The 14,651-nt window shown below is 49.8% G+C and overlaps 1 protein-coding gene across 2 annotated transcripts; it reads left to right on the top strand.

Moving 5' to 3' along the window:
• Positions 1–859: 859 nt before the first annotated feature.
• On the top strand, positions 860–13,846 carry CCNE1 (cyclin E1). 2 transcript variants are annotated; one of them, XM_039466263.2, is made up of 12 exons: positions 860–1,018; positions 1,403–1,449; positions 1,550–1,637; positions 1,833–1,901; positions 5,913–6,058; positions 6,168–6,303; positions 9,329–9,475; positions 10,933–11,028; positions 11,204–11,338; positions 11,448–11,559; positions 11,654–11,811; positions 13,183–13,846. In XM_039466263.2, the coding sequence occupies exons 2-12, from the start codon at positions 1,427–1,429 to the stop codon at positions 13,303–13,305; spliced, it is 1,233 nt and encodes a 410-aa protein (XP_039322197.1). In that variant the 5' UTR covers positions 860–1,018; positions 1,403–1,426; the 3' UTR covers positions 13,306–13,846. The 2 variants fall into 2 exon arrangements, with proteins under 2 accessions (XP_039322197.1, XP_074240432.1); XM_074384331.1 differs by lacking the exon at positions 1,403–1,449.
• The last annotated feature ends 805 nt before the right edge of the window (positions 13,847–14,651 follow it).

Here is a 14,651-nt window from a genome sequence, read left to right as displayed (position 1 = left end):
GTGCTAGGGAATCCCAGGGTCAGAAAGGTCTTCAGAGTGCCCCTGAAAAGCTTGAGGGCGAGGGGCGCGTATGGTAGGGACGCATGGAAGGAGCTCTCATATAAGTTGAATGAATGAATGAACGACCCAATGCACTCAAGGATGAATGGACAGGCGGCCAAGAATAGCAGCCGGTCCCCAGGGCGCCCCAGACCCCGCGGCCTGAAACCTTGGTTCTAGGCCCAGGCACAGGCGTGGTGACCTTGGGGATGTCCCCGCCCCGGACTCAGGGCCCGGAACCCGGCGTACCCGGGGCGGGGAAGGCGTGCCTAGCGGGACAGCGCGCGCGGCGGAAAGGCGGGCGGCGCTCCCCAGGCAGGCCCCCCACACATCCATCCCCCCGGCTCGGTCCCGTCGAGGCCCGAACCCGCGCCACCCGCGGTGTTTACATTCCACCCGCGCGGGCCACGCGGCTCTCTGCCGCTCCAGAGCCACTCGGCCCCGCCCCCGGCGCCCGCGGCCCGCCCCTCGCTGCCGCGCGCCAGACTTCTCCCGCGTCCCGCCCGCCGCCCCGCCCCGCGTCCCGCGCCCCGCGCCCCGCGCCGCCCGGCCCTCGGCGCGCAGGCCCTGTCACTTGGCCCCGCCCCGCCCGCCGGCTCCGCCCCGTCAATTAGGCCCCGCCCCCGATTCCCGTCCCTGCGCCTCGCTGGCCGGCGCCGCGGAGGGGCGGACCCGGGGGCGGGGACAGGGACGGGGTGGGGCGGGCCCCGGGCCCGGCGCGGCCGCTGAGGGGCTGGGAGCTGCGGCGGGGCGGTGCGAGGGCGGGCCGGGGCCGGTTCCGCGCGCAGGGATTTTAAATGTCCCGCTCTGAGCCGGGCGCAGGAGCAGCCGGCGCGGCCGCCAGCGCGGTGTAGGGGGCAGGCGCGGATCCCGCCACCGCCGCGCGCTCGGCCCGCCGCCTCCCGCCGCCGTCGCCGCCGCCGCCGCCGCCGCCGCCTGCCGGGGCTGGAGCGCGCTGCCCGCCGCGGACACGATCCTGGTGAGGCTCCCGCTGCGGGTTGCGGGCAGGGACTCCCGGGGCCCGGATCGCGCCGGGGATCTGGGTGGGGGCGGGGTGCGACCGGGTCGCGGGTCCCCGGGCGGCAGCGAGGGGCGTCCCGGGAGGGTGCTGGGAGCGCGGCGGAGAGGGGTGGAGGGGACACTGAGGCAGCCCGGGCCCCGGGAGGCGACGGACGGGGGGTGGGCGGCGGGTCCCCCGGGGTCGGGGTCGGCAGGGGTGCGGGGCGCGGGTGGGTCGCGGGTGACAGGCCACCCCACCATCGGCCATCTTCCCGGCCCGCCCGGCCGCCCGCGAGCGCGTGGGGGAGGGGTGCCGGGCCCACGGCCTGACCCCGCTGCCGCCTCACCCCGCGCCGCCCCGCAGGCCTCAGGCCGGAGCAGCCCCACCATGCCGAGGGAGCGCAGGGAGCGGTGAGTGCCCGCGCCGCGGGGCCGGACGGGGCGGGACGGGTGGCGTGGGGGAGGGGCAGCCACGGGTGCTCACCCGGCCCGGTGCCACCCGGGTCCACAGGGATGCGAAGGAGCGGGACACCATGAAGGAGGACGGCGGCGCGGAGTTCTCGGCTCGCTCCAGGAAGAGGAAGGCAAACGTGGCCGTTGTGAGTACAAAGGAGACAGGTTGGGGAGCACTCCCCCATCTCACCTGGGTACCCAACTTGGCTCTGCCTGCGGGGGCGGGGGTCCCTTGGGCAGGAACGGTGCTCATAACCTGATCAACTTTCTCTTCTGTTCTCTCTCTTTTTTTGTCTTGTTCGATGTGTTTCCTTGGGGCCGTGGGGGTGGCTTCATGTTAGTTTTTGCAGGACCCAGATGAAGACATGGCCAAAATCGACAGGACGGCGAGGGACCAATGTGGGAGCCAGGTAGGTCCGCCCGAGGTTGGGCCTCTGTGGAGGTCCTTGTGCTCTCTGTGGGTCACATGGGGTTTCATGTTGAAGACACTCTGGTGAGAATTCGTTTCTCGAATACAGCCACAGCCCATATGGCCCAGCACTGTACCTGTCAGTGGGCACCAGCCTCTGCCAGTCCTGGGATTCCAGGAAGCCTGGTGTTCCTGACTGGCACCATCTGAGGTTACAGATATGTGCTGATGCCTGGAACAACCGGCGTGGACATCACATTGTTCACTCCTCCCTTCTGCCTGGGAGGAAACTGAGATTCAGGAAGAAAGTAATCCAGAGTCCTGTGCCATCCAGGGGCAAAGTTGGGCACTCGGCCTTGTCCGTAAAAGTTGGTGAATTGGGGAAGGGTTCCTGTGTGTTCATAAGCAACAGCTTCCCCCGCTCCCTGTCCCCCACCCACCATCTATGCCTATTTTGTTTGTCGTGGTGCTTAAGAACCTCCTCATCTTCTTTAGGTCAGGTTTCAAATTCTCCTCTTTCTGGCCCTGGAAGTTCTTCTAGCCCCTGCAGCAATTACCTGCATTGATCCCCAGCTCAGCCTGACCTCAGCAAGCGTATCAGTGGACCATTCTGTGTAATGATAGGTGGTGTCTCAACACATTTTCTTGATGGCTTTTCTTTCCTCTCCTTATGGAATTCCTGCCAAATTTCCTGCCTGCAGTGTGATCATCATTGTAATATTAGAAGTTTCTTGCAGAAAAAGCTTGTACTATCTCTTTACTTTCAGAAATGGCTGGAGACTGTAGTTATGGCAGGAGTAGGGGGAGCAGCCTATCTCTAAACTGGCTGGTCAGGCCTTCTGACTCTATCACAGATAAATGCTGAACAGAAACAGTGTTTGACCTGAGTGCAGAGATCCCAGCTAGGTTAGCAGGTCACTTAGCAGAACAGCAGCCAGGGTAGTTCGTGGGGATGCCTGAAGGGTTTCAAAGCAATGGGCTGTGTTCACGGTAACCACTGTCACTGCACATTAAGGCCCCCCAAAATGAGCATTTCCGAGGGGGAATCCCCTGAATATCGAAGGAAGAGTTGCTGATTTCAAAGAAGTCTTCCTTCCAAGAAGTCATTTCAGAAAAGGAAATGAGATGGCATATCCCGTTTTCTTTTTCTCCCCTTAAAAAAAAAAAAAAGTATGTTCAAATCAAGCAAGTGGATTTTGTAGGTATTATAAAATGAATCCTGACTTTGTGAAATTCAGGATTGTTTATTTTCCCAGCTGTGTTTTGAATAGAAAAGAAACTTCCAACCGTCGGTGAAGCAGGGCCGTCCCGGTTGCATCCTTGGAGTTTTAGAAGCGTATCTGTTCTCAAGGATAGCTTGAGCAGTGACGAGGGTGCCTGGGACAGACTGTGGCTCTGCCCCCTGGCCACAGAGCATGAATCGCTGTGCTACTGGAATAGCCATATCATTTCCCACTAGAAGGCACTTTTGTGGTTATCCAGAGATTAATGGTAACAGATTTCTATGCATTTTGTAGAGTAGATAGCTTAAACATTCGCTGTCTGTTTATGGAGCAGTATCTTTGTTATTTCTCTGTGAAGATTCATGAAACTAGAACTCTGGGGTACAACAGAATCTTTTCCCTGTTCACATACAGAACTTTTCTCTGGAGTTATCATACTTAACCCCAGTACGACAATCCTGAGCTACTTGGAGCCACAGTGCTAAACTCTCATGAAAGTGCTTCATCAAGACCACATGGAGCCATTTTGATTTTCATCTTAGGCTGTTCTTAATGAAAAGAATACCCTTTTATCTGAGATCCTTTTAATTTTTTTGCATGAGACCCAGTCTTTCCATTGAAGTGGAATCCTGGACTGTTACTTTTCAGAAAATAATCCTCATAAGGAAAAAAAGTAGTATGAGGAGTCAGAGTGGTTAGGAATCCCATTGGTCTCTTGCTGTTACCTAATTCCTTCCTAAATAAAGTCAGACGGGTCTTGCTTTGAAACTTGGTGTACGCTCAAGTAAAAGACGTAGACTTACTCTCCCTCGTCCGCTGGTCCCTAAAAAGGCCAACTTTGGAAACCATTCGTCTGCTGGTGGTTCACCTAGTTTGTTTGCGAACTGTTGGCTGGACTCGTTTCTATCCAAAGGCTTGCTCTGAGATGTGTCAGCCATCTGGCTGTAGAGGGTGGCACCCAGCTTTATGCCTTTGAGACCAGAATTCATTCTTCCTGAATGAAGAACAACTTACAGCGGTTGTAATGTGACCCTTTTCGAGTCAAGGAAATGCCACCCGCACATGGTACTAGAACTGAAAGGAAGCAGGCTTGCTCACACAGCTGTTGGCAGGAGCAGTCATGGATAATTTGCAAGCCCAATTCTTTGTACATTGGGTGGAGAAGAGCTTTATCTGGCTTTGCTCTTCTAACTGAAAGTGCTTGGGCTTCCCTCTGAAGGGGGCCTGTGTGCTGTGGTCGCCACTATGTGCTGTGTCTTTGAGGCCACGTTCATTTCTTGTGACCCCGGTTGTCTTGTTTTGTTCTTCAGTCAATATTAATGTTCTCTGCTTTTTTTCTTTCTTTTTTGAGACAGCTCTGTCGCCCAGGCTGGAGTGCAATGGCGTGATCTTGGCTCACTGCAACCTCCACCTCCTGGGTTGAAGTGATTCTCCTGCCTCAACCTCCTGAGGAGCGGGAATTACAGGCACCCGCTACCATGCCCAGCTAATTTTTGTGTTTTTGGTAAAGACGGGGTTTCACCAGGTTGGCTGGTGGTCTCTGCTTTAAAAGAAAAATGTGGGGTACAGTGGCTCAGGCCTGTAATCCCAGCACTTTCGGAAGACAAGGTGGGAGGATGGCTTGAGTCCAGGAGTTCAAAACCAGCCTGGACAACATGATGAAACCCCATCTCTACAAAAAAAAAAAAAAATAGAAAAATTAGCTGGGTGTGGTCACACGTGCCTATAGTCCCAGCTGCCCAGGAGGCTGAGGCAGGAGGATTGCTTGACCCCAGGAGGCAGAAGTTGCAATGAGCGGAGATCACACCACTGCACTCCAGCCTGGGCAACAAAGGGAGACCCTGTCTCAAAAATAAAAGAAAAAAAAGAAAGAAAGAGAATGCTGAGTCTCAGACTTTCATGTGGATTCCATGCTAGTGGGATTGTTACCTGCCTAGTATCTTCATCAAAGTTTCTGTTATTTTTAGTAAAGATGGGGTTTCTCTATGTTGATCAAGCTGGTCTCGAACTCCTGACCTCAGGTGATCCACCTGCCTTGGCCTCTCAAAGTGCTGGGATTACAGGCGTGAGTCGCTGTGTCCGGCCTTGATTTGGTTTTAACTAGGTGGATGTTCACTCTGTTTGTTTCGAGTTAAGGAAAACGAAAAGTCCTTACTGTTTAACATATTTGGCTGGTCCTGCAACAGAAAGAAACTGTCACATTTGGTAGGTTTTTGTTTTAAACTGAGAGGAGTTTAATACACATAGCAGCCAATTTACATTTTTGATCTTTTATACTTATGAATGTAAAGTGCTTATGTAAATTTTTTTTTCCGTATATCCAAATGTGTTCAGATCTAGAATTTTTTTTTTTTTGAGACGGAGTCTCGCTCTGTCACGCAGGCTGGAGTGCAATGGTGCAATGTCAGCTCACCGCAACCTCTGCCTCCTGGGTTCAAGCAATTCTCCTGCCTCAGCCTCCCAAGTAGCTGAGATTACAGGTGTGCACCACCACGCCTGGCTAAATTTTGTAGTTTTAAGTAGAGACCGGGTTTCACCATGTTGATCAGGCTGGTCTCAACCCCCTGACCTCGTCATCCGCCCGTCTCAGCCTTCCAAAGTGTTATGTAAATATTTTGATTGACAATTTTGTTTTAAGACATTTTAGTAGATGGGTTGTACTGGTTAAAAACCAAGCAGAAGTCATGCCCAGTATCTTACTGAGTTGCAAGTGAATTTGGAATGTTTCCGGGTAATGTAAGAGCTGTTTACATCTTAGTGCACCTCTCCTGTGTATTTCTCACTTACAGGCTTGGGACAATAACGCAGTCTGTGTGGACCCCTGCTCTCTAATCCCCACACCTGACAAAGAAGAAGATGAGCTGGTTTACCCAAACTCCATATGCAAGCCTCGGCATATCGCACCGTCCAGAGGTTCCCCACTGCCTGTACTGAGGTCAGTGCCGACTCTGCCATGTGGCTTGCCGGTCTCTTAGTCCATGCTCCCCCTTATCCCTCACAACGTGGACGCATTCTTAACCCTTTTGTTGTGTGTTTTGTTGTAGCTGGGCAAATAGAGAGGAAGTCTGGAAAATCATGTTAAACAAGGAAAAGACATACTTAAGGGATAAGCACTTTCTTGAGCAACACCCTCTTCTGCAGCCAAAAATGCGAGCAATTCTTCTGGATTGGTTAATGGAGGTGAGCTTGAGTCTTCCTGTTCACTTTTTGAAAGCACTGAGCATTTCCAGCATTTTTGTGTATTAAGACCTCTGTGTGGTTGATTCCATTGACACGTGCTCCATCTCTGAAGCTGTATGGTATATTTACCGTGGTGGGCTTCGGTTTTGCTTGTAGTCTTATCAAGAATTGCTAAAATCGTTTTACCTTTCGGATGTTTTAAAATTCGCATCTAATTTTTTCCAGCAAAGTTTAAATAATTATTAAGGTTATGTTTTCCGATAAATTGTAACTATTGGACATTTCAGATTTGTTCATTGTGTTCATTCAATTGCTCTTTTTTTTTCTTTTTTTCGAGATGGGAGTCTCGTTCTGTTGTTACCCAGGCTGGAGTACAGTGGCACGATCTCAGCTCACTGCATCCTCCGCCTCCCGGGTTCAAGCGATTCTCCTGGCCTCAGCCTCCTGAGTAGCTGGGATTACTGGTGCACGCCACCACGCCCGGGTAATTTTTGTATTTTTAGAAGAGAGGGGGTTTCACCATGTTGGCCAGGCTGGTCTTGAACTCCCAGCCTTGTGAGCCAGGGCGCCCGGCTAAAATTGCTTTTAAATGTGTCCAATGGGATGCACGTATCACCACTTTGATAGCTACTATCACAAATTGTAAACGTATATGAACAAGCTTATCTTAAAACAGATCTGACTTTGCTCCTTTTTAACTTCTTGGAACCCATTCCCTTTTCTTACCATTCCCTTTTTTTCTAATAAGATACATTGTTCAGATCCCGGCTGGGCATGGTGACTCACATCTGTAATCCCAGCACTTTGGGAGGCCAAGGCAGAAGGATCCCTTGAGCCCAGGATTTAGAGACCAGACTGGACAACATAGTAAGACCCCATCTTAACAAAAAATAAAAAACCGTCAGGGCACAGTGGCTACTGGGGAGGATGAGACCGGAGGATTCTTGGAACCAGCAGTCTGCCATGACAGTAACACTGCGCTCCAGCCTGAGTGACCATGAGACCATGTGTCAATTTTTTTTAGCATGTTTTTAAAGGTATTTGAACCATGGGAGTGACTTCTGTATTTTGAGACAAGAGTTGCTGTGTCACCCAGGCTGGAGTGTAGTGGTTCAGTCGTGGCTCACTGCAGGCTTAACCTCCTGGACTCCCACAGTCCTCCTGCCTCAGCCTCCCAGTAGTTGGGACTACAGGCATGAGCCACTACGCCCTGCCAATTTTTTTTACTTTTTGTTGAGATGGGGTCTCACTATGTTGCCCGGGCTGGTTTCGAACTCCTGGGATCATTGGATCCTCCTGCCTCAGCCTCCCAAAGTGCTGGGGATTACAGGTGTGAGCTACTGCACCCAACTCAGATTTTTTCTTTGATCCACACTATTTTATTTCTCTTTAACGGTTAATCAAAAGTTAATTAAAGGTTTTTTGATTAACAGTGAATCAAAAGTTTTTTGAGATGGAGTCTTGCTCTGTTGCCCAGGCTGGAGTGCAGCAGCAGGATCTTGGCTCATTGCAACCTCCGCCTCCTGGGTTCAAGCAGTTCTCTGCCTCAGCCTCCTGAGTAGCTGGGATTACAGGTGCCCACCACCATGCCCAGCTAATTTTTTGTATTTTTAGTAGCAATAGTGTTTCACCATTTTGGCCAGGCTGGTCTTCAACTCCTGACCTTGGGAGCCACTGCGCCTGGCGGTAGTATATGTCTGTCTTGGATGAATTGCAGTAGCTTATAGTTTCTTGATTAAGGGAAGCTTCCTAGACAACCTAGTATGACTTGAATGTGTGAGAAGTGGGTTTTTCTTATGAAGTGGAAGGACATCTCAGCCAGATCCATTTCATGAAAACACGTAGACGTTGAGTGTGTACCTACAGAAGTACCCCTCATCCCCGGGGGTATGTCCCAAGAACCATAGGAGAGGCCTGAAGCCACAGATAATACTGAACTCTGGATATGCTGTTTTCAATCCTCTCCTTTCACGTTTTCACTGAAAGAAAGCACTTCACGCCTTCTCTTAGCATTTCCAAACAGCCAGCATCACTACTCTTGCCCTGTGGGGCCATTATCCAGTAAAATAAGGGCTGCTTGAACACCAGCACTGCTGTGCTGTAACAGTCCATCTGATAACCTGTGTGCTACTGAGTGACTAACAAGCAGGTGGCCTACTCCACGGGGATGTGCGGGCAAGGGGATGGATGATTCACATTCTGGGCAGGTGAGGGTGGGACAGGCCAGGTCCCCTAATTTAAAACCTATCAACCGGGACCAGTGGCTCACGCCTGTAATCCCAGCACTTTGGGAAGCCGAGGCAGGCGGATCATGAGGTCAAGAGATCAAGACCATCCTGGTCAACATGGTGAAACCCCGTCTCTACTAAAAATACAAAAAATTAGCTGCGTGTGGTGGTGCACGCCTATAGTCCCAGCTACTTGGGAGGCTGAGGCAGGAGAATTGCTTAAACCAGGAGATGGAGGTTGCAGTGAGCCGAGATTGCTCTACTGCACTCTACCCCGGTGACAGAGCAAGACTCAGTTTTTTTTTTTTTTTTTTGAGACAATCAGTTGTTAGGCTGGGCACAGTGGCTCATGCCTGTAATCCCAGCACTTTTTGGGAGGCTAAAGCAGGCGGGTCACTTGAGGTCAGGAGTTCGAGATCAGCCTGGCCAATATGGTGAAACACCCTCTCTACTAAAAATACAAAAATTCGCTGGGTGTGGTGGTGGGTGCCTGTAATTTCAGCTACTCAGGAGGCTGAAGCAAGAGAATCGCTTGAGCCTAGGAGGTGGAGGTTGCCGTGAACCAAGATCACAACACCGCACTCCAGCAATAAGACACTGTACTGTCTTATTCTGGTCGACAGAATAAGATGTTCTCTCAAAAAAAAAAAAAAAAAACCCAAACACATATCAATTGTTGATTTCAGGAACTTTCCGTTTAATATTGTCCTATACTGTTCTTCACCAAAATCAGTACAAGTTGTTTTTCCCCCACTCCCTCAAGTAACTGTTCTAAAACTGACTACATGTGTTTTCAGGTGTGTGAAGTCTACAAGCTTCACAGGGAGACCTTTTACTTGGCACAAGATTTCTTTGACCGGTATATGGCGACACAAGAAAATGTCGTAAAAACTCTTTTACAACTTATTGGGATTTCATCTTTATTTATAGCAGCCAAACTTGAGGTAAGTGCTTTTCAAATATTTGTTATATGATGTGTATTATTTCTTGAGCTCCACTGAAATTGGGGGAAGAGGTTGGTGCTTTGTCTATAGCATTCATCCTGAATTTTTCTAATTTGCAACCCTGTAAAGTTAAGACACATGCAAAAAAGAGAAGACGCTGGAAAGTAACCAGGAAAGAGAAAAACAGTGAAGATATGGAAGATGTACATTGAGCCAAAAAAAAAAAAAATTGAACTTTGAACTAAGATTAAAATTTTGGGCCCAGGATGGTGGCTCATGTCTATAATCCCGACACTTTGGGAGGCCAAGGTGGATGGATCACTTGAGGCCAGGAGTTTGAGACATGGTAAAACTCCATTTGTGCTAAAAATACAAAAATTAGCCAGGTGTGGTGGTTCACGCCTGTAATCCTGGTTACTCAAGAGGATGAGGCAGGAGAATTGCTGGAGCCCAAGAGGCAGAGGTTGCAGTGAGCCGAGATCCCACCACTGCACTTCAGCCTGGGCAACAGAGGGAAATTCTATCTCAAAAAAAAAAAAAAAAAGATTAACAATTTTTGTATGATTATCAGAGGGTGTATGGGCCTAACTTTCAAACGTGTTAAAGGTACTAAAAAGGGGCTATTTTGGTTCAAAAGTACCTACAATGGGTCAAAGTTCTGTCCACCTATTTAAGGGAAGGGGTGAGATTTTTTTTTTAAGCCAGTCAAATTTAGCAATTGGGGGGGGGGTTGTATACCAATTTTAATGATACTAATGTGTGTGTGTGTGTGTGTGTTTTTTTTAATTAAAAAAATTTTTTTTTTTTAAAGTTGGGGTTTCATCATGATGGCCAGGCTGGTCTCGAAATCCTGACCTCAGGTGATCCACCCACCTTGACCTCCCAAAGTGCTAGGATTACAAGCATGAGCCACTGCGCCCGGCCAATACTACCGTTAATAAGTTCTGATAACCCACTACCATCAGACCAGCCTTTTTTTGGAGACAGAGTCTCACTCTGTCACCAGGTGCTAGGCTGGAGTGCAGTGGTGCGATTTCGGCTCACTGCAACCTCTGCCTCCTGGGTTCAAGCAATTCTCCTGCCTCATCCTCCCAAGTAGCTGGGACTATAGGTATGCACCACCACACCCAGCTAATTTTTGTATTTTCGTGGAGACGGGATTTTACTATGTTGGCCAGGATGATCTCGATCTCTTGACCTCATGATCTGCCGGCCTCAGCCACCAAAAGTGCTGGGATTACAGGTGTGAGCCACCGTGCCCGGCCCATTTTTTTTTTTTTTTCTTTTTAAACAACGAATACACGTTGAACCATTGGAGTGGCTTCTGTGTTAATCCCATCAGTTTGTCCTCTCTTTCCACGCCAGGGTGCCGAGGAGTCATTTTGGATGCATTATACATTGAGACTGTTAGGGATGGTCTTTGGTGCTAGTGCTATCTTCCTTTCCATTCCTTTCAGGAAATCTATCCTCCAAAGTTGCACCAGTTTGCGTATGTGACAGACGGAGCGTGTTCAGGAGATGAGATTCTTACCATGGAGTTAATGATTATGAAGGTGGGTTCCGGTGACTTTTCTGGCCGTTTTTTAAATGTGTACGTCATATCTTTTCCACCTGACTTGTGAGTGCCCCTGGGAGGTGTTCTCCAGCTGGACACATTGTGGCGTGTAACACGGCTGCATTTTGAACTTCTCCTAATCATCGGTCTCTTTTCTCTCTGTTTTCCTTTAGGCCCTTAAGTGGCGTTTAAGTCCCCTGACTATTGTGTCCTGGCTGAATGTGTACATGCAGGTTGCATATCTAAATGACATCCATGAGGTGCTACTGCCACAGTATCCCCAGCAAACCTTTATACAGATTGCAGAGGTAAGTGGATCCATCCCGTCCGTGGGGCCACCTTCCCTGCAGCTGGAGTGAGGAACTCGAGAACTGGCGGGCGGTGGCGTCCATCTCAGCGTTCTGTTCTTCTCCGTAGCTGTTGGATCTCTGTGTCCTGGACGTCGACTGCCTCGAATTTCCTTACGGTATCCTCGCTGCTTCGGCCGTGTATCATTTCTCTTCATCTGAATTGATGGAAAAGGTTTCAGGTGAGTTGGCTTTCCCATGCATGCACAAACAAGGCGGGCCAGGGTGACATCCGGTTGTCAGCCTCAAATCGAGCCCACGACGTCTTCACCGCAGGATATGAATGGTGCGACATAGAGAACTGTGCCAAGTGGATGGTTCCATTTGCCATGGTTATAAGGGAGACGGGGACCTCAAAACTGAAGCACTTCAGGGGCGTCGCCGATGAAGACGCACACAACATACAGACCCACAGAGACAGCTTGGATTTGCTGGTCAGTGTCGCTCCTCCTTTCAGTCCCTCTTGCCCAGACAAATTCTGAAAACTGCCTACGTAGGCTGGCCAAGGTGGCTCAGCCCCGGAATCTCGGCACTTTGGGAGGCCGAGGTGGGTGGATCACTTGAGGCTAGGAGTTCGAGACCAGCGTGGCCGACAAGGTGAAACCATGTCTCTACTAAAAATGCAAGAATTAGCCAGGTATGGTGGTGGGCACCTGTAGTCCCAGCTGCTTGAGAAGCTAAGGCAGGACAATCACTTGAACCTGGGAGGTGGATGTTGCAGTGAGCGAGATCATGCTACTGTACTCCAGCCTGGGCAACAGCGCAAAATGATGTCTCAAAGGAAAAAAAAAAAAATGCCTAAATAAACTCTTCACTTTCCTTCAGGTAGGCTGCAAATATCTCAAAAACCTCCAATTTTAATTCCTTGAACAAGAAAAATTCTAGCAAATTGATGCTGTATCATATAGACCACAGAGTTTTAAATTGTTGGATATATTTTTTTCCCTTCCCTCACCTCCATGGAAAAAGACATAGTGGCCAGACACACTGGCTTTTGGAGGCCAAGGCAGGAGGGTCGTTTGAGCCCAGAAGTCTGAGACGAGCCTGGGAAACATAGGGAGACCTAGTTCCTAAAAAAACTAGCCAGGCATGATTGCACATGCCTGTAGTCCCAGCACTTTGGGAAGCCAAGGCAGGTAGATCACCTGAGGTTAGGAGTTCAAGACCAGCCTGGCCAAAATGTCAAAACCCCGTCTCTATGAAATATACAAAAATTAGCTGGGCATGGTGGTGGGTGCCTGTAATCCCAGCTACTCGGGCAGCTGAGGCAAGAGAATCCCTTGAACCCAGGAGGTGGAAGTTGGCAGTCAGCCGAGATTGCACCACCTTACTCCAGCCTGAGCAACACAAGACTATCTCAAAAAATTTTAAATTTTTTAAAAATTATTTTTTATTTTTTATTTATTTGTTAATTAATTAATTTATTTATTTTGAGACAGAGTCTCTCTCTGTCGCCCAGGCTGGAGTGCAATGGTGCGATCTCGGCTCACCACAACCTCCACCTCCCAGGTTCAAGCAGTTCTCCTGCCTCAGCCTCCCGAGTAGTTGGGATAACAGGTGGGCGGCACCATGCCTGGCTAATTTTTGTATTTTTTTTAGTAGAGACAGGGGTTTCACCATGTTAATCAGGCTGGTGTCGAACTCCTGACCTTGTGATCCTCCCACCTCGACCTCCCAAAAAGTGCTAGGATTATAGGCATGAGCCACCATGCCAGGCCCAAAAAATTTAAGTTAAAAAGCCTATGTTAGTTGAAGCCCAAGAATATTTTCTAATTTAACATTGTCCCTTTTTATCTTACCGGTAGGACAAAGCCCGAGCCAAGAAAGCCATGTTGTCTGAACAAAATAGGGCTTCTCCTCTCCCCAGCGGGCTTCTCACCCCTCCACAGAGCAGTAAGAAGCAGAGCAACGGGCCAGAAATGGCATGACACCCCAGCCTTCACCAAAGACAGTCACGCAGAATCGCCTGCCCCACGTTCTCTTCTGTCCTCTGCAGCGGAGGCGTGCGTTCGCTTTGACAGATACCTAAATGGGAGAGTGTTTCTTCCACAACAGATGTATTTCTATGGATGGCATCGGACAGGGCAAAATATTTTTTATTGAATGCTTATAGGTTTTTTTAAATAAGTGGGTCAAGTACACCAGCCACCTCCAGACACCAGTGCGTGCTCCCGATGCTGCTATGGAAGGTGCTACTTGACCTGAGGGACTCAACGACAACAAAAGCTTGAAGCTGTGGAGGGCCGCCGTGGCGTGGCTCTCCCCCTGGGGTGCTCTGGGCTGCATGGTACCAAGTGGAGCAGGTGGTTGTGGGCAAGCGTCGTGCAGAGCCCACAGCCAGCTGAGCAGGGTGCTACCCTCTCCACACTATCAGTTGACAATGTTGTACAACGCCTTTAATGAACTCTGTTTTGTAACTGCTGCTATATGTATCCGTTTTTTAATAAAGATAATACCGTCTTTGAGACAGCTGGTTTTATGAGCTATGTCTGGTAACTTCCTGAGGCTCAAGTCTTTTTTTTTTTTTTTTTCAGACAGGGACAGAGTCCAGACTGGAGTGCAGTGACACAATCTCGGCTCGCTGCGGCCTCTGCCTCCCGTGTTTAAGTGATTCTCATGCCTCAGCCTCCTACGTAGCTGGGACTACAGGCATGCGCCACCACACCCGGCTAATTTTTGTATTTTTTTACAGAGATAGGGTTTTGGCGTGTTGGTCAGGCTGGTCTCAAACTCCTGATCTGAGGCGATTCGCCCGCCTCAGCCTCCCAAAGTGCTGGGATTACAGGCGTGAGCCACTGCACCCAGCCTTGAGACTTAATTCTTTCGATCAAATTTATTTTATTTATTTTTATTTTAAAAGATGGGGTTTCACCATGATGGCCAGGCTGGTCTTGAACTCTTGACCTCAGGTGATCCACCCACCTCAGCCTCCCAAAGTGTTAGGATGACAGGCGTGAGCCACTGCGCCTGGCCTGGATCAAATACATTTTAAATGTTTGATGGAAAGAAAACTTGAAGAGAGCTTCAGGTGCAGCCTTGTCTGCCTCCTGGTGCCCCCTGAGCTGGGAGTGAGGAGTCCACATGGTATTTCTCATCGCCCCTCTGCACTGGTGGCTGCCCACACCAGGTTCATTGACCGTTGATGGCAGCAGTGGTGACATCATGTCCACATTGAAGAGGACTCCTATGTATGACTTCTTAGGACTGGTTAAAGGCTATAAGGAATATGTAATTAGTGTAATTCAATGCTTTTTTTTTTTTTTTGCCCTTACCT

Source organism: Saimiri boliviensis, chromosome 14 (genome assembly GCF_048565385.1).
Source record: "Saimiri boliviensis isolate mSaiBol1 chromosome 14, mSaiBol1.pri, whole genome shotgun sequence".
NCBI lineage: Eukaryota > Metazoa > Chordata > Mammalia > Primates > Cebidae > Saimiri > Saimiri boliviensis.
The sequence above is the reverse complement of the archived record's forward strand: the minus strand, read 5'-3'. Positions and strand labels throughout refer to the sequence as shown.